We start from the raw sequence: 16,333 nt of genomic DNA on the forward strand, positions 1-16,333 counted from the left end.
AATTTTATTACACGTGTCATGAATCATGTAATCGAATGCCTGCATTGTCACAATCTCCGTTATCAGAGGTTGCTAAAAAATGAATTTTAAAATGGCTATTTCATTAGAAGGATTCCTATATTATCGATGCAGCAGGCAGCTTAGAATTGTTATAAGCCGGAAAATGGGTTATACTTTACGCACCGAAAGTATATTGTAGATTTGAAAGATATTATTCAATTTTTGATTGTATTGTTTCTCATCGATGTGAGTTACGATGTCGAATACCGTCATTTTATTTTTAATATTATTTGATAAGAACTTTAATACTGATAAAGAGAGAGAACTTCTTTAGTAAAGTGCATAACCTTTAAGACTTTCGCGCCTACTGTGTTGTTGTTAATCTGCCTGTTACTATTATTAATCTATCCTCAGATAAAGTACAATGAAGCTCACGCGGGTATTATACAAGCAGCATATAGGTAGGATGATTAGAAAACTGTGGTACGTGAAGCGAGAACGTAAAATAACTGACACCAAGACGGAAGCGTACTTGTCGACGTTGGGGATTTCGGTGAAGGACGCCTCAGAAGTAGCCTGTCCGAAACAAAAATTTCCAAGGTATTCTTCTCTCCTGCATTTCTCGCAAATTACTGTTTATACATTTGATACTAATTGTAAATTGTATGTTATACAAGGCTAAATTTAGAGTTTCTGAAGCCAAGGCAAATAACGTTTGACGAAACGCATCCCGACTATAAGGCTCAGGCTTGCTTGGTATTTGAGGATCGTAATGTCCTGCAAGAGGGATTTTCTCAAGCACAGATACTGACAAATACTGTGTGTCTGCCGGACAGTTCTTCAAATTATATCCAAGATTCAGATTTAAATCTGCCGGAACATGTAGATGACATAGTAAAAAGGTATATATTAAATGATATATATATATATATATATTTTTTTTTTTTTTAATATTAATTTTCTACTCTCATATATTGAATATTCTTTGGTATTTTTTTAGGATAATTTATACTTCAAATATATTTGACGCTCATCAGGAAAAATTGCCAAAACGGAAGGATCCTGAAAGACCTGCGTGGGTGTTTCCTAGAGATTTTGGCATAACCAATTGGAGAAAAATGTTAGTAAGTTAAATATTTAAACAGCAACGGTATATATACATTCATACTTATTTCTTAACAATATTAAATATTTTTTGCAGGCGAAACTTGTCTAGGAAACTTGTACAACTTTGCGGGTTATTGTCGGGTCCAGATATCGCGCGGAAACGATGTATTTTGTATGATGGGATAACAAAGTTAAACTTAGGTAGCTTAGTTGGATATTTAAACGTTGCACTGTGCGTTCAACATTCCACTCAAACGTCACACAATGTTTTCCAGATAAAGAATCGGACCTCATTCAATTTACCCTAAGATCGGATGTGGCGGTCATGTCGCCGAATTCTCTAAAACCAATAGAAAGTTCTGACAGCAATATGGAAATAGAGCTCCCAAATATATATCCGATGCATCACACCATCGGTTTGAATGCGACAAACATTTACAGAACTGAGGACATATATCGTAAGTTTAATGCTCGTTATTTCCAATACACATATACAATATACTTCTAATATCTAAGTATACTCTAATTACAGCTCTCAGTGCAACATCGCCTTGGATAAACGTTCATACCATCTTTGTGCACTACGACCCCGAGGAAGTGAAAAATTTGACGGAATTAGCTGTGATGCAGAGTCAAATTTTTGGTCGCACTCTGATAAAAACGTACACCGCGGCGGCGTCCTGTGCACGGCAGAAGTTCGGTTCATCCGTGAAGAAACTGCCAGAACCCGTGACCGTGCAATGCATTCAATCGGATGGGAAGAACTACCACTTTTTCATATTTCAACTAAATTCGTTAGACGCCAATGACGCTCGTGTGAAGAATTTCTGGTGTCCTCTGTCGCCGTTGACGCTTTACGAGAAAGCTGAATATGACGTTGGCAGGCCAGTAGTCGAGGGATACAATCCGGAGGTATTCAGAAGAATACTTGCATTTTACAGGAATGGAAATTAAATGAAATCTGTGAAAATAAATGAAATCGTTAACGGATTTTCTAATCTTTCTTACGAAGAATATTTTTCATCTATATCAATAGTATACCATTAATCATCGTAACAGCCATCGTTATACAATGCTTAGAAGATTTTCGAAAAGCATGCTTGGTTGCACGTGCGGATCGATTTTCTTCGGTTTTACACGAAGGCGATGATCCAGCGGTGGTTTTATTAGATTTTTCATAGAGGGGTATGGCTTGGAGTAAAAGTATATATGACACAATGCCTGCAACAGTGATTTTTCATTTCTATTTGTATTATATACATGTGTACATATCTTCTTTCAATCGCTTACTCCCTAACGAAATGTAAGTAATGGAAGAACGGTGCAAAAATAATAATAACTGATTAAAAATTCGAGGGCAACAGGGTCTCTGTATTATATCGTTATCTATATGTCATTATATATTACCTGTTCAGCTGTGAGACGTCTGGACGAATTGTAAATCAAAATCTGCCCGATTAGATCGACAGCTTCTGGCGGCGCGTCTTGAACAATGCTCTCCCACGTCGTGCCTTTGTGATAAGGAAAGGTGATTTTGTTGTAGTCCGGTAACGTGCTTAATTCGGGCCAGGATTCGGACGTAGGAGAACCCAAATACTTCAAGACGATGGCCAGTTGCTCGATGTCAGTTTCACCCTGCAATTTGCAAATAACAGCATTGCACGCATAATTTAGCAATCTATTTCAGTCAAGAAGGAACTATTTACCGGAAATAGTGGGGAAGCGTTCAGCATTTCGCCGAATATGCAGCCGATCGACCAAATATCGATCGCGGACGAGTAATAACGTGCCCCGTAAAGCAGTTCCGGTGCCCGATACCACCGTGTGGCGACCTGATGCGAATACGGCTTCGTGCCATCCCGCCACATCAATCTACTCAATCCGAAATCCGCGATTTTCAGGATACCCTTCTCGCTGATCAACAAGTTCGCAGGTTTCAAATCCTAAAATGCAATTCCAAGCTGTTCGTCACTTTAGAAGCGATCGCATACATTTGAATCTCTTTTGAGATAAAAATCCGCGTACCCTGTGTATTATTTTCTTGCCATGCACATAAGCTACACCCTCCAACAACATTTTCATGTATGTTTTAATTTGCGCCAGCGTCAAGGATATCTCGGGATCTCTTAACACTTCCCATAAACCTGTTGGCATGTATTCGAACACCATCGCGAAGTCTAGACCGTTCGGGAAAGCATCCAGCAGCTCCACGACCTGCAAGCAAGTGGCGATGAATACAAATTCCGCCGAATTGATACGGGAAGGAATCGGTGAACGCTTTAAATACTAATTCCTTTTTATTTAGAAAAATTTAAGATGTTAGACGAAGGAAAGCATACGTAGGGATGTTTTAATTGCTGCAAACTTTTCACTTCGCGTATGATGGACACAGGTAGCCCGCCCTCGGTCCTTTTAATCATAATCTTCTTTAGCGCCACTTCTTGATCCGTAGATGTATCGCGCGCTTTCAGAACCAAGCCTTGCGCTCCTTCGCCAATCTGACCGTTGATGACATACTTCTCCATGTCCTGTTTTGTCCAGAAATTTATGTTACCAAGATTATGAACATCAGTACATTATTACTGTTGATTATGTATAATAAGCAATACATTAATCAGCGATTTATATACATTTATATACATTTATGTATAATTAAATGTTTCTTAAAAATAATTAAAATATAGATACGGTCAATATTAATTATTGTGCATTTATTATAATTATCTAAATAGATTAATAGATGAAATATGATTGATGGAAATGTTGGAAATTATATATTTCTCACGGCTCACTTTTTAAGATTTTTTATCAAACAAAATATATGAAAGGAAGATTAAGGTTCATCTGAGCGTATTTTTAAAAATATTGTAAAAATAAATTAATTATCGGTACGCGATATACTTATTCAGCGGCGTGCAGTAAGCGTGCTTTACAGTTTCCATGGTTACCAGTGTGATGCACTGTATTATCATGTGTTCTTTGTAGCTGAACCTTTTGTACCTTTCACGTCTTTTCTCTCTTTCTCTCTAAACGTTTCATTACACCTATTTCTCTTCTAAGTACTCGCACCTCGCACAATGTCGTAAACGAGAAAAGTAGAGCCGAAGAGCAGTTGAAACGAACGGGCATCGTGATATCGCTCGTGGCTCGTGGCGCATGTGCGACTGTCTGTCAAAGTTATCATACGTCTTAATCATATTTTACGATACGCGTTACGATTAGCAATTAGCATGCTTTGCGGTCAGATACGCGGAGAGAGCAATTAATTTTCATCAATTGTGACAGTCTAGAGAAGGACGGTTGTGTATCTAAGGTTGTTTAATGTACTTTCTGTAAATGGTACACGTGTAAGTCAAGTCACACGGGAAAAGAAACGCAGGTAGACCGAGTCAAAGCGAGAAACGACAGCGTCGAGCAACGATGAAGCAACAGATAGTTGACTCCAAATCGAATCCTGGCGCGACCGGGGAAGCTGACGACTGTCTCTTCGAATACCTGCACGCCGAGCTGGTCAATTACGTTCTGAGCAGGTCGTCTAACGCTGCGGTGAGTAATCGGTCGTGAGAATGCTAATCGGAGCCCACGTACACGGAGTTTTGTTAATTTACGCCGCAAAAGAACTCACCTGATTTGTTGTTTCCAACAGGAAGGCGAGGAGGAACTCTCGCGTTTAGAATGGATGGGGTTCAGCGTCGGGTACAGAATCATCGAACGGCTGACGAGGGAGTGGAGCAGGTTCAAGGACGAGCTGGACATGATCAAGTTCATCTGCACAGACTTCTGGTCCAGCCTGTATCACAAGCAGATCGACAATCTCAGAACTAATCATCACGGGGTGTACGTGTTGCAAGACAACGCCTTTAGGCTGCTGGACAAAGTCGGTACGAGCAACAGCAAGCAGTACCTCAAGGAGAGCCCTCGCCTGCTGGCTTTCACTTGCGGCCTCCTCCGAGGTAGTCTAGCGAATCTTGGTATTATTAGCACCGTTACCGCGGAAACTACCACGTTACCGAGCTGCAAGTTTCACGTTCAAGTTCAAAAGATTTAATAGCCATTCGTAGAGCGACTTGGGAAATAAGAAGATACAGAAGTGTAAAAAGGTACATATATTGCAAAATCTCATATGAGAAGCAAGGAAATATAATGGATATTCATCGTACGTCATATACTATTTTCATTGTATTTAGTGGAAAGAAAATAAATTATTAGTATTCCCGGAGATGAAATAGTTCTGATATTCGTCTCGTGCAATATGTATATCTATATTTGTAAATTATGAACCGATCCCAGAATATATTCGAGAAATAAGGTATTAATATATATTTATATTTATAACAATTTCTCGTAGATCTTATATATATATATATATTTTTTTTTTTTATTTTGCTCATCTTGGATTTACATTGATTCATAAAATTACTACACAGATAAAAAGTCCAGCTTAAATGCTTAAAATGTATAAGTGCTAGAAGAGACATTAAGAAATATTATATTACTAGTTTAAAAAAAGAGATCTAGGTAAATGTATAAATTCTACATTGACAACTTTTATACGTCATGTAAATCATTGATCCGACGTACACAAATGTAAGATAATAGTATCAAAATCATAAAGGAACGTTATGATGTAATTAGTCTTAATTATCCGACCACGCAGCGCAGGTGACAATCTTTTGCTTCATCACGTATAACGTGAACAAATTTTATACAATTTCATTATTTTTGCGGTCATTGTCCTTAGTGATGAAATTAAAAATGTCGTTTTGACTCGCAAGTCCGATTAAAGTATTATCGTCGTTTACGACCACGACGTAAGATTCTTTCTCAAGCATCCGCGACACTTTACCGAGCGTAGTTGAAGCTTTGACCTTCGTAAATTGCTTGATCATGACTTTCTCAGCGCAATCATTTCGATTTACCGTACCGGAGATTAAATTTGAATAAAGCGCGTCCAACGTAACAACACCTTCCACGCACATCTTCTCGTCGGTTACTGACAATTGCTGTACGTGACCAGCGGCCTTCAAGAAATCCACAGTATTTTGACACGACATCCCTTTTAACAACACGTGCTTTTTTAGTTCCAGTCCTACCACCGGTAGGTTCCACCACCATTTGTTCGCTTCTATCAAAGGTTCAGACGGCTGACGAAAGAATTGAATTGTAATTTAGTAAATATATTCAAAATAATATATTTGTGAAATATATAAACTTAAATGCGTAACAAGTAGAGGAAATAACTTTACCAAAAAGTCTCTGGCTTCCATCCATTGATCTGACACAAATTTGGTCATGTAATTTCTTATATTGTCTGGCAAAAGGACGACCAAACGCTTATCCGCAAGGAGGTCTTTCGCGATTTTTAACGCCGCCGCGAGTGCCGCACCGCTGCTACCGCCGCACAGCATTCCCTCTTTGCTAATTAATTCTCGTGCCGCTTTTAACGATTCGTGGTCTTCGGTTTTCACCCACACATCGACCACACTGCGATCTAGAACTGTAGGTATGAAGTCATATCTACATACGTAAATAAAAAAAATATATTTTTATTTTATACGATAATCACATCAAAAATTATATTACTTTATATTCGATGTCTAGAATATGTACGCACACGCACACTTCTATTACATACCCAATTCCTTCTATCTCGTAGAAACCAACACCGTCTCCGTTCAATTCAGATGGCTCCGCCAAAATGCTGCCTTTAGGATCCACCGCGATAATTTTTGTGCTAGGCGACAATTCCTTCAATTTTCGTCCAATTCCGGACACTGTCCCTCCGGTCCCGGCGCCAATTATCACATAATCCAAATTGCCGTCGCATTGCTCCCAAAGTTCTGTTGCCGTATGGTCGTAGTGTGCCAGTGGATTACCAGCGTTCGTATACTGGTTGAGGACAATACTATTGGGTATTTCTCTTTGCAATTTTTGTGCAACACTGATATTCGCTTCCGGGCTGTCCCAAGCGGCCTCGGTCGGCGTTCTAACTATTTCCGCACCAAGAGCACGAAGCACATAGACTTTTTCATTAGACATTTTCTCCGGCATCACAATGATGCATTTGTAGCCCTTGACCGCAGCGGCCATCGCTAAGCCGATGCCAGTATTTCCGCTTGTTGGTTCGATAATCGTATATCCTGGCTTTATCAGACCCTTATCTTCTGCATCCTGAATCATCCTGTCCGCAATTCTATCCTTCACGGATCCTCCAGGATTTAAGAATTCACATTTCGCATCTGTATAAGATAAGAAAGTTTTCTTAGGTCAGATTTTCATCTATTTACGAAGAAACAAGATAAGATTTTTATCGTTCTGTAAAATATAAATTTTTTTACTAACACATTTCACATTTGATCCCGTGGAGTTTAGGAATGTTGTTAAGCCGAACGAGAGGCGTCTGGCCAATTGTGCTTAAAATGTTTGATAATATCTTCTTACGGTTTGGTACTCTAAGAAATGAAAAAAATATAATTGACACACAAAAATTGATTATCCGTATACCTCAATATAAATATAAAACGCAAGAAGATCGAAAGTTGCGTAAGTTGTGACACACAGATTTAATTATAAAGCCTAAACGTCACTCTAACACAAACAACTATTACAACTGTTATTAACATTCATCTTACGAATAGCTATCTATCATCAGAGTCACGCTTATTTGCACAGTGCTCATTCTAGTTTGTGGCAATATTTGTTTTGCAATGTCATCTTTTCATTTTTGTGATTTTTTACAATGTTGATTACAATGACCACATATATGTGGTCTACTGATAAGCTTTGATATTCTTAGAACATATGGGTGAGACCTCTCGTGTCTCTTAAAATTAGTACAGGGCTGTAATGTATGACGTGCCGTGTGCTATTGCAAGATGACAAAGACGTAAACCAAATGGTCAAGATAAAAAGGATTTAAAAAAAACTCTTCGTTCTGTAAATCTTCCACTTATGGCAAACTTACTCCGTTTGTTTCGTATGTGGCGAATTTTCCCCATTCGCTTTCCACGTACACTTAGACGGTCGGTCTGGCCGCATCAGTTCCATTATTACAATCCTTGAAAGTTCTAGCTGCAACAAATTACAATAGTTAAATATATCCCAGATACTTGAAAAAGTGCATCTTAGATATTTAAATATAACTTGGATATATTTAAATGTATCTTAAATAGATTTAAATATACCTTGGTAATTTATTTTAATACACTTAAATCTATCTTATCTCAAGAGTCTCAAGATGTTTCGAAGCTCACGCTACAAAGTTGCAAAAATTGATGCAACAACTTAATAGCAAAACGTGTAAACTTCAACGTGGCAATAAAATCACTTCTTTTGCAATTTTTTTTTCTCGTTTGTCTTGCACAATTAAAACCGCGAATGTTTCAGAGATAAAACCATAGAGGATGCAATTACTCAGATAGCCAAAACGGACCTTGCGAGGTATTTTTTACAAACTTCGTCGGCAGATAGGTACTTTTGCCGGCAGAAACGCGAAGGGAGAAGGGCGGACTCCACTGACAGAAAATGATAGCGGATCGATCGCGGAAACCAAGCGGACTCTGCCATTTAGTAACTATATATATATTTAAATGATACATTCGATTTACTTACCGCGTAATGATTTTACCCGCGTCAAATAATGAGATAATGAGATTGATTTACAAAATTGGAATGTCGATTCTTGCCGGGCAACAAAAGCACGAGGTTTATCACAGAACGTCAGACTCGAAGCACAGAATACAGCTGTAAGATAAAAAGAGGAATCAAATGTAGAATTCTAGAACGCACCGGACTCCGTATCCCAGCCTCGTCTCGTCAATCGCACGGCATAGTCTGGAGTATACTGAAAACCGCCACGCGCGCACATGTCCCTCATATCCCCCTTGCGTGCCTCCCGGTGCCTCCGGTAGAATCGTTCGATGGCGTGAGAATTTTCAAGCCTCGACAAACTCGACGATCGGTTATGTCGCTATATTGATATCCGATTGTCCGTTCGTGGTATTACCTACAGCCATCAACCTCCGTGTTGTTCTCAAACGCACGCTCTACAGTACCCTGTCGACGGCGCTCGGATTGACGCAATTGACGTAACCGGCCTAACCCGGAGATCGGAGATCCAACGCTGATCGACACGTGAGATCATGCCGCCGAAGAAGAACGCCGGTGCCGCGAAAGGAAGCAAGAGCAAATCCTCGGAGGAGAGCGGTGGTGGGAAAGCGGAGAAGAAAGGAGGGAACTCAGTGAAGGTATATATGTACACATTTTGACACTTATCGCTCGTCTACAATAGCTTATCGCTCACGTCTTACTGCATACTTTTACGGCTATTGTAGACGAGCCATTACAATACATTTTAAATTTATCCTGGGAGCAATGTGCGTGTCACACGTATGTCAATTTCTGTCAATGCGGATTAACTTTAATCTCGATTTAACTTATTTTTTATCTTTTTCCAGTTCTCTAACTAAGATGATAAATAGTTAAACAAAGATTACAAGTTAATCTACATTGGTAGAAATGGACAGTAATCCATTTGTTCAATAATTGATTGGTTCAGCTACAATTGTATATTAATATGGCCTGTTCTTTTTTCAGCTCAACTTCTTGTACGGTTTATCTTTTCTATTTATGAGCTGAAAAGAACAGGCCTATAGACTACTGTTTTCGATGACTGTCGTGTGATTTTATACGATTATTCCCCTGGCCACAGGTTAGACATATATTGTGCGAGAAGCAGTCGAAAATACTGGAGGCACTGGAGAAGTTGAAGGCTGGTCAGAAGTTCAACGAGGTCGCGGCGACGTACAGTGAAGACAAGGCCAGATCTGGGGTAATGTGAAGAATATTCTCTCTTGATACGTGAACAATTGGGGAGGTAAACGTGTTTAAAATGTTGCATTTTGTTCGTTATCTTTAAGGGTGATCTCGGTTGGATGACGCGAGGTTCCATGGTAGGACCCTTTCAAGACGCTGCCTTTGCGTTACCAGTTTCTAGCCTGGGGTCTCCGGTTTACACGGATCCACCGGTGAAAACAAAGTTCGGGTATCACGTCATAATGGTGGAAGGTAAAAAGTAGTCGAGAAAAGTAGTTGCCCAAACTTTTTTAACACTTTTGTGAAACTTGTTATAAAATCCGATTGAGTAAATATATATTATCATTTAAGTAATGATTTATTTGATATCTGTGATATCTATTATACTATAGAGATAAACGCATTTTGTATGTCTTACATTTTTACGTGAAGAAAATCAGGGCTTGCATAGGTAATATAACGATACATGTTATAAATTGATGCGTAATAAGTAAAATAATGTTTTCTAATAATAAACGAATCAAGTTATTTATTATTCGTGAATTTATTGCTATATTGCTATATAGTAATAATGAATATATAATTAGTATAATATTTTATTTTATTTTAGGAAAATATAATTATATATGTAAACTTTTTTCATAAACTAAAGTAACCTACAAATCCTGAACTGCAGTCTCTATCTATTAAATATAATTTTTCATCTATATATATATATATATATATATATATATATATATATATGATTATATCTAGGAATATAAATAGTGATATTTCCTGAAGACAACATAAAATTTCTCACGATTAAATAATTCGTGCTTCTCGGGCAAATGAGAAAGTATGTAGGTATTAAATATTACAATAGTAATAAATAAGATGTTCTATATACTATTCAGTCGCGTTCACTGGCGTGCCGCATAGATGCGTTTTCGTTGTAACTTTATAGGTGCTTAAGCCCGTTCGAACAAAGGTAAAGCTATCGGTCCTTGAAAATTTTTCTTCTATTACACACGGATATTGGGATTGGTGAAGCGGACATATTTCAGGAGATTCTCATTGTCCTCGCAGACCCACGGTTTCTTATGATGACACGCCACGTCGTGCCAGTTCACTCCATCGTTGTAGAATTGATTGAGGACCGCAAGGCAATTTTCGGGAGCGCCGCCCTGAATGGCCTCGCGATTGTCAGGTTGTGGCTTGCCGATGCTAAACAAAACGTATTGTCCAAAATGAAAAAAATCTTTCAAGGTGCACGCATCACTGTTGCTTCTGTCATTAAATATTCGAGGAACTTGAACCTTGACTATTGACAATGTGCGTGCGTGCGTGCAGAGATTATTGATTACAGAGCAGATAATAACAGGGATTCGCGATGAGCGAATAAAAAGAGATCTAATCACAACCGTTCGACATCCTTGGTCTCAATAATGAAAGTAACGCTTTATACACTCTGTCAGCTTTGATATCTTGATGTAAGCGTTCGAATGGGAACGTGTTATATTCGCGTACAAAATTACAGGCCGATGTACGCCGCGCGAACGTGCATTGTAATACCGTTGAATGACAAGTCTTACCCGCCGCTCTCGGACCAGTCATTTTGACTACGATCGTTGGTCGGCGCGAGCTTCTGCAACTCGGCGGTCCAGAACCAGCCGTTGATATGAAGGGGCTGCAGATCCGGCCGGTCGCAGCCTTTGAAGTCGCAGAGGCGACCGGAGGTCCAGATATACTTCACCTTGTCTACAAGAGAAACGTTTCATTTCGTCATCCTTTGTTTTTGCTCTCACAAATACAGGGGCTCAATCTGCAGAATCATGGATACCTTGAACGATGCGGCTCTTGATGAACTCGTTCTCGATGGAGGTCTCCAGCGAAACTAGGTCCATACAACGTTGTCGGCAGAAGTTTCTAGCTGACAGCCAATCCACCTCCTGCCCGGCTGTCCTCAGATCGTTCCACGAGAAGTAATAGCCTTTTCCTTTGAATCGTTGATGGATAATTCCTGCGAAAAATCGTAATTAGAAGATGAATCCAGATAGATAACGGACAATAGACCATAATCTTCATTAATATCTTTGAACGCGAGAGGTATGTGGTATGTTCAAGAAGAGCCCGGAGGTATCTCGCTCATTCCCGGAGTGAAAGTTGCGAAATTAGTGTCAGTCGTGACTGCGACCTCGGCGACCACAGTCACGACCTAGACATTGGCACCCGCGTAGTATGCTGATTACATCGTCACTTTCTAAATAAAGAAAAAGAAAGTTTTCTATGAGGCGTGTCCTGGAACGCGTGTGGACAGGGCTACGCCTAATGAATGAATAATCGATTATCAGTTCCGCGCGTGACACATTTTTCCGGCTTTGAGAACATAAAGCTCGTCGATAATGCTCCAATCGATAATTTTGTTTTGGAATTCAATTCCTTTACTAGATTTAGATTTTTATGAAATAAAAAAAAAAGTCATCTTATTTTAGTGGAGACAAATAAGTTCGGGATAACAAACAAAAATTAATATTTTAAAGAAAATTCAATCTTGTATTGGAGTACATTCGATAATATTCTTGAAAGCAAGAAAATTCGATTTTGATAACTCTTATTTACTCTCAACAGTACAGCTCAGAAAAATCTGGAAACTACTTAGCTTCAAAAGATTTTCCTGACATTTCCATTTCAGATCTGAGATCAGATAATATACGATACGATGTTCTAACAGTGATACATTATCATCACTTCGACTCAACCGAAAACGACGAACGTGAAAGTGCCAACCGACATTCCGTACTACTTACACAGCGGATACGCGAGGATATTTCCAATTCAAATGCGTTCGAGTTACACCGCGCCGTCGGTGTCATCGTCACACTTTCTATAACAAGCGTGAATGCCGGAGGAAGATGCGCGAGATGTAAGTCTTGAACGATCAGGTATAATTAGTGACGGTACATCGATGTAAGAGGATATGCGATAGACGGGATGTAAGAGGATGGCCGAAGAGTCGAGAGCGACGGTAAACAACGACCTCGAAGCGTGCCGAGGCGGAGTAGGAAGTAGATAATGCAGATGGAGGAAAAGAATCCCGTCGTGGGATCACGGATCACGGCCTCTCCTTAATCAACAAATATTGAAAATACTTTCTCTAATTCGAGGTTCCCTTGGATAAATAGCCGAAGGAAATGATGAAGAAGACGAGGGAAACAGGAAGAACTCTCTCCGGCGTGAATCTTCGAGCACCGTGGGAACATATTATTTATCTCAGCGGAAGATTTTAACAAAAGGAAGATTCTAAGTGACCGATTTCCACGACCAATCTAGTCGCATAAAGTTTAATAATGGCAGTAGTAATTTCCTGCATCAGTCGAGAATAATAACGGCATTAAATTACCTTTAATTTTTACAAATTACCTTTAATTATATTTAATTTTTAAACAGTGATATGATTAAAAAATAATTTTTTTTTCTTTTCTCTCTCTCTCTTTTTCTCTTTCTTCTCAAACAATATAAAACATTTAGGGATATTTTAAAATTTTAGGATGTCCTTATGTAAACTGTTGCTTGGATAGATCTTGATAAAAGTAACGATACTAATGATACATAAATATGAGACTTACTCTGCGCGCAAAGTGCTGGATTCGGCGATTCCAAAAGCCGAGTGCCGGGTTGTGGACGGAATTGGGCGGAGGACAACGTCACCAAAGCAGCAAGAAGCACAAAGGTTATCATTTTTCTTTTTTCTTTTTTTTACGCTATGGCCACTAAAAAAATACGAAATTAATATTATGTAAATTAATTAATTAATTAATATTATGTAACCAATTACGATAGTTAGCGAGTTTTATTTTAATTAGAGAAATTTAATATTTTTTTAGCGTGATCATTAACGCTTTCTTCATTATCTATTAGATTTAAATGCCTGAACTTTCGTGAAGAAGCGACTCTCAAACCGGTTCCACCATTCCAATATTATATAGGGTGGTACCTTACGCGCGCCCAGCCTTACTCTCTAGATATAAATATACTTCAACTATGTTAGTAAATATTTTTTTTCTAACGATTATTATTGTGAGAGCGTTTATCTTATTTACGAATTATTTTCCTTGCTTTGTGTGTGTCACGCGCTTGTGTGTGTGTGTGTGTGTGTGTGTGTGTCGCAAACAATGTTAAAATATAATTCCGTTCAGATCCATTCGCAATAATTTTATACATATATATAAACAAGTAATATATAAACGAACAATTATACGCGAATCAAATACAAGAAAATGTAATGGGTTGTTTTTTTTCCGCTGATTGATTCATAATTTGAAATTTAACGTTTTATGTATAGAACCTTGTTGTAATCTAATTTCTCTTCTCAAAATGTGATCTTAATCGTATAAGATCATCCGTTGAACTTACCTGATACAATCAGCTGCAATCGAGTATTTTTCTTTCCGATCTTATTTATTTCCTCTCTGAACCCGTGATTAGTTGTAAGATTACGTTTAACTTCACGAAAGAGATGTCAACGGGACACTACGATATTATCCCGCAGACGGTCTACGAAGAACTGCAGTGTCTTCTTGGCAGGCACCCCTATATATACACAATGAGGACATATCGCGTCAGTACTTTTACCACCGGGCGAACCACGAGCAACGGGTCTCGTCACCACGAAGACCTCGACGTTTCGTGGATCGCTCGCCGCTCCCTCCCTCTTCCCCTCCTACAAGGAGGGTCATGCTCGGGCGTGGAGTCGTCGCGTTATTTCCGACGGTACTTCGAGTGATGTTCAAAAATCACGCATTCTCGATACACCTTTTCTCTGAAAAAATACGAAAGATTAAGAGAGCCTTGCGTTAGAGGAGAACTCGGAGGAGAAAAAAAAAAACTTTCCCGCCGTTTGCTAAGTGCGGCGACGATCGCCATCGATGGACATGAAAGCGGAGAGTACGCGCGATGACATTTCGTTCCTAGAACGTATCCCTGAAAAATGAAGTGAATCGAACAGTTATCGCAGCCACGAAGCAATATTAAAACCGTGAAAACGTTGCGAGCTCTTCGCGCCTATTTTCTGAAACATGATCATTCGGGTGCCCGCTTTCGATTTTCACTTGTTTGCGAGAAGCTGATTAAACTGGGCTATAATCAAGCCTATTATAGCTCGTGTCCAATTCCCGCAATGACCACAGTTGTACTTTCTAGAAAACTTTGGAAACGGAACCTACATAGCATGCAAAAGACGTCCAGAAGATATCCTATTTCCTAAATATATCTTCGGGATATATCTTCTCTACGTCGTTTTGATATGCATGCTACGTAGGAAATGTTTTATGTTTGAACCAAGTTTTTCATGTACATTCTGGCCTGACAAAGGACTATGTTTTAAAGGGCTCCTAACAAGAGAGAATTCAAAGACAATTGACGTAACGTTTCTAAAATATTTCGAGGACATCTGTTGCCGGAACGTATAAAGCGTTTTCAGTTTTTAAAGAAATAATTCATCTTCGAAGGTCGATACTTTTTGCGCGGATTCTGTGAAAAGTGGAAAGTAAAATCTCTGTTTGTCGATGCCGATGAGTGAAAGGGGAGTACACGAAAGCATGGAAATTGAAATAACGCCGCGACAAAAGTTCTCGGTAGAAGACAAAAAAAAGTACATTTCGCAATACTCGCAAATATGTGGAATGGATTATTAACGGCTTGTTCGGCGCGATCGTATATTTGCCTGTTTGCTCAGGACGGGACCGTTTGACTCTGCGTTTGACACGCGGACACATATCGATGACTTTCCGAGAAAACGCGAACTTTCGCTAACACGCCCGTTGAATTTTAATTAAGCGGTTCGTTCGGACATTTTTTACGGGTCTAACGTGATCGTGAGTCGATCACCAATGGCTCACCAAGTACAGCTCGCGCACGCTCTCGTCCTTGTAGATCCTGATGAGAATTTTTCCTCGTGCGAATGTTTGCAAATTTCCACTCTGAAAAAGTTCAAAAGTTTAGAAAATTAGAATAAAATATTACTGTTGAAATTGAGCAGCTCAAAATTAGACGCTAATATTAAAAACAAATAAATTATTTCCTTTTAATCGTTTGAGATTTAAACTTTAAGAATGTCGACGCTAAGTACGTTCATTGTCGGTCAATATCTTTTATTATTAAATAAGACTGACATCACCGTTTGTTTTTCCTTTGTCTCGACGCGCTCAGATGTCGTAACACCTGGTGACTTCTGTCAACGTGTAAAAGGGAGAAGCGACACGCCGATAACGCTCGTTCGACAAATCTCTTTGTCCCAGCAAAGTATGGATAATAGAAAAATCGCTATACTTTTTCGTTGGAATTGAAACGAAAGGACAAGGACAAAGAAAGAAAGAAAGAAAGAAAGAGTCTGCCAGAGTTCATCTATAATTTCTACGTTTAAATGAATACT

General features: G+C 39.0%; 6 protein-coding genes across 22 annotated transcripts; 3 read left to right on the forward strand and 3 right to left on the reverse strand.

Annotated features, from left to right (window-relative positions):
* Positions 1–117: 117 nt before the first annotated feature.
* Mrpl37 (mitochondrial ribosomal protein L37) lies at positions 118–2,110 on the forward strand. The gene is made up of 7 exons (XM_077418061.1): positions 118–246; positions 415–600; positions 678–902; positions 1,001–1,120; positions 1,202–1,308; positions 1,383–1,565; positions 1,640–2,110. The coding sequence occupies exons 2-7, from the start codon at positions 425–427 to the stop codon at positions 2,059–2,061; spliced, it is 1,233 nt and encodes a 410-aa protein (XP_077274187.1). The 5' UTR covers positions 118–246; positions 415–424; the 3' UTR covers positions 2,062–2,110.
* On the reverse strand, positions 1,929–4,286 carry LOC143903950 (cyclin-dependent kinase 20). Of its 4 annotated transcripts, none has more exons than XM_077418063.1 (7): positions 4,177–4,286; positions 3,447–3,635; positions 3,133–3,321; positions 2,814–3,050; positions 2,515–2,742; positions 2,149–2,328; positions 1,929–2,068 (listed from the first exon to the last, which is right to left on the reverse strand). In XM_077418063.1, the coding sequence occupies exons 1-6, from the start codon at positions 4,234–4,236 to the stop codon at positions 2,173–2,175; spliced, it is 1,059 nt and encodes a 352-aa protein (XP_077274189.1). In that variant the 5' UTR covers positions 4,237–4,286; the 3' UTR covers positions 1,929–2,068; positions 2,149–2,172. The 4 variants fall into 4 exon arrangements, with proteins under 4 accessions (XP_077274189.1, XP_077274190.1, XP_077274192.1 ...); XM_077418064.1 differs by having other exon boundaries at positions 4,009–4,268; XM_077418066.1 differs by having other exon boundaries at positions 4,108–4,261.
* A 19-nt stretch (positions 4,287–4,305) lies between these two features.
* Positions 4,306–6,252, forward strand: Trs33 (trafficking protein particle complex subunit Trs33). The gene is made up of 2 exons (XM_077418075.1): positions 4,306–4,653; positions 4,754–6,252. Exons 1-2 carry the CDS (start codon positions 4,528–4,530, stop codon positions 5,153–5,155), a joined length of 528 nt encoding a protein of 175 aa, XP_077274201.1. The 5' UTR covers positions 4,306–4,527; the 3' UTR covers positions 5,156–6,252.
* On the reverse strand, positions 5,811–9,029 carry Cbs (cystathionine beta-synthase). 13 transcript variants are annotated; one of them, XM_077418051.1, is made up of 7 exons: positions 8,973–9,002; positions 8,719–8,850; positions 8,072–8,178; positions 7,450–7,559; positions 6,743–7,346; positions 6,354–6,624; positions 5,811–6,251 (listed from the first exon to the last, which is right to left on the reverse strand). In XM_077418051.1, the coding sequence occupies exons 3-7, from the start codon at positions 8,152–8,154 to the stop codon at positions 5,811–5,813; spliced, it is 1,509 nt and encodes a 502-aa protein (XP_077274177.1). In that variant the 5' UTR covers positions 8,155–8,178; positions 8,719–8,850; positions 8,973–9,002. The 13 variants fall into 13 exon arrangements, with proteins under 13 accessions (XP_077274177.1, XP_077274178.1, XP_077274176.1 ...); XM_077418052.1 differs by lacking the exon at positions 8,719–8,850 and having other exon boundaries at positions 8,896–9,029; XM_077418050.1 differs by lacking the exon at positions 8,973–9,002 and having other exon boundaries at positions 8,072–8,174; positions 8,770–8,960.
* Positions 9,030–9,070: 41 nt separating this feature from the next.
* On the forward strand, positions 9,071–10,456 carry LOC143903957 (peptidyl-prolyl cis-trans isomerase NIMA-interacting 4). Its single transcript, XM_077418077.1, has 3 exons — positions 9,071–9,353; positions 9,818–9,937; positions 10,026–10,456. The coding sequence occupies exons 1-3, from the start codon at positions 9,249–9,251 to the stop codon at positions 10,182–10,184; spliced, it is 384 nt and encodes a 127-aa protein (XP_077274203.1). The 5' UTR covers positions 9,071–9,248; the 3' UTR covers positions 10,185–10,456.
* LOC143903955 (L-selectin) lies at positions 10,262–16,268 on the reverse strand. Of its 2 annotated transcripts, XM_077418074.1 has the most exons (8): positions 16,079–16,268; positions 15,801–15,881; positions 14,585–14,722; positions 14,317–14,493; positions 13,530–13,673; positions 11,744–11,923; positions 11,496–11,661; positions 10,262–11,127 (listed from the first exon to the last, which is right to left on the reverse strand). In XM_077418074.1, the coding sequence occupies exons 5-8, from the start codon at positions 13,639–13,641 to the stop codon at positions 10,926–10,928; spliced, it is 660 nt and encodes a 219-aa protein (XP_077274200.1). In that variant the 5' UTR covers positions 13,642–13,673; positions 14,317–14,493; positions 14,585–14,722; positions 15,801–15,881; positions 16,079–16,268; the 3' UTR covers positions 10,262–10,925. The 2 variants fall into 2 exon arrangements, with proteins under 2 accessions (XP_077274200.1, XP_077274199.1); XM_077418073.1 differs by having other exon boundaries at positions 14,317–14,722.
* Positions 16,269–16,333: the final 65 nt, after the last annotated feature.

The sequence above is a fragment of the Temnothorax americanus genome, unplaced genomic scaffold (genome assembly GCF_048541705.1).
Source record: "Temnothorax americanus isolate GAGA-0224 unplaced genomic scaffold, ASM4854170v1 Scaffold5, whole genome shotgun sequence".
In the NCBI taxonomy this organism is placed as follows: Eukaryota; Metazoa; Arthropoda; class Insecta; order Hymenoptera; family Formicidae; genus Temnothorax; species Temnothorax americanus.

What these genes read in the sequence shown, in the direction of transcription:
- Trs33 (XM_077418075.1), top strand. Translation starts at nt 4,528, where the DNA reads ATGAAGCAACAGATAGTTGACTCCAAATCGAATCCTGGCGCGACCGGG. An exon ending in GCAGGTCGTCTAACGCTGCG is followed by an intron (nt 4,654 to 4,753) that starts GTGAGTAATCGG and finishes TGTTTCCAACAG; the next exon opens with GAAGGCGAGGAGGAACTCTC.
- LOC143903957 (XM_077418077.1), top strand. Translation starts at nt 9,249, where the DNA reads ATGCCGCCGAAGAAGAACGCCGGTGCCGCGAAAGGAAGCAAGAGCAAA. An exon ending in AAGGAGGGAACTCAGTGAAG is followed by an intron (nt 9,354 to 9,817) that starts GTATATATGTAC and finishes CCCTGGCCACAG; the next exon opens with GTTAGACATATATTGTGCGA. An exon ending in AAGACAAGGCCAGATCTGGG is followed by an intron (nt 9,938 to 10,025) that starts GTAATGTGAAGA and finishes GTTATCTTTAAG; the next exon opens with GGTGATCTCGGTTGGATGAC.
- LOC143903950 (XM_077418063.1), bottom strand. Translation starts at nt 4,236, where the DNA reads ATGCCCGTTCGTTTCAACTGCTCTTCGGCTCTACTTTTCTCGTTTACG. An exon ending in CGTTTACGACATTGTGCGAG is followed by an intron (nt 3,636 to 4,176) that starts GTGCGAGTACTT and finishes TGGACAAAACAG; the next exon opens with GACATGGAGAAGTATGTCAT. An exon ending in GACGTCTCACAGCTGAACAG is followed by an intron (nt 2,329 to 2,514) that starts GTAATATATAAT and finishes TCACTGTTGCAG; the next exon opens with GCATTGTGTCATATATACTT.
- LOC143903955 (XM_077418074.1), bottom strand. Translation starts at nt 13,641, where the DNA reads ATGATAACCTTTGTGCTTCTTGCTGCTTTGGTGACGTTGTCCTCCGCC. An exon ending in CAAGAGCCGCATCGTTCAAG is followed by an intron (nt 11,662 to 11,743) that starts GTATCCATGATT and finishes TTTCTCTTGTAG; the next exon opens with ACAAGGTGAAGTATATCTGG. An exon ending in GACTGGTCCGAGAGCGGCGG is followed by an intron (nt 11,128 to 11,495) that starts GTAAGACTTGTC and finishes CGTTTTGTTTAG; the next exon opens with CATCGGCAAGCCACAACCTG.
- Cbs (XM_077418052.1), bottom strand. Translation starts at nt 8,154, where the DNA reads ATGGAACTGATGCGGCCAGACCGACCGTCTAAGTGTACGTGGAAAGCG. An exon ending in CCACATACGAAACAAACGGA is followed by an intron (nt 7,560 to 8,071) that starts GTAAGTTTGCCA and finishes TTCATTTCTTAG; the next exon opens with AGTACCAAACCGTAAGAAGA. An exon ending in TACGAGATAGAAGGAATTGG is followed by an intron (nt 6,625 to 6,742) that starts GTATGTAATAGA and finishes TTACGTATGTAG; the next exon opens with ATATGACTTCATACCTACAG.
- Mrpl37 (XM_077418061.1), top strand. Translation starts at nt 425, where the DNA reads ATGAAGCTCACGCGGGTATTATACAAGCAGCATATAGGTAGGATGATT. An exon ending in GTAGATGACATAGTAAAAAG is followed by an intron (nt 903 to 1,000) that starts GTATATATTAAA and finishes GTATTTTTTTAG; the next exon opens with GATAATTTATACTTCAAATA. An exon ending in GATAACAAAGTTAAACTTAG is followed by an intron (nt 1,309 to 1,382) that starts GTAGCTTAGTTG and finishes AATGTTTTCCAG; the next exon opens with ATAAAGAATCGGACCTCATT.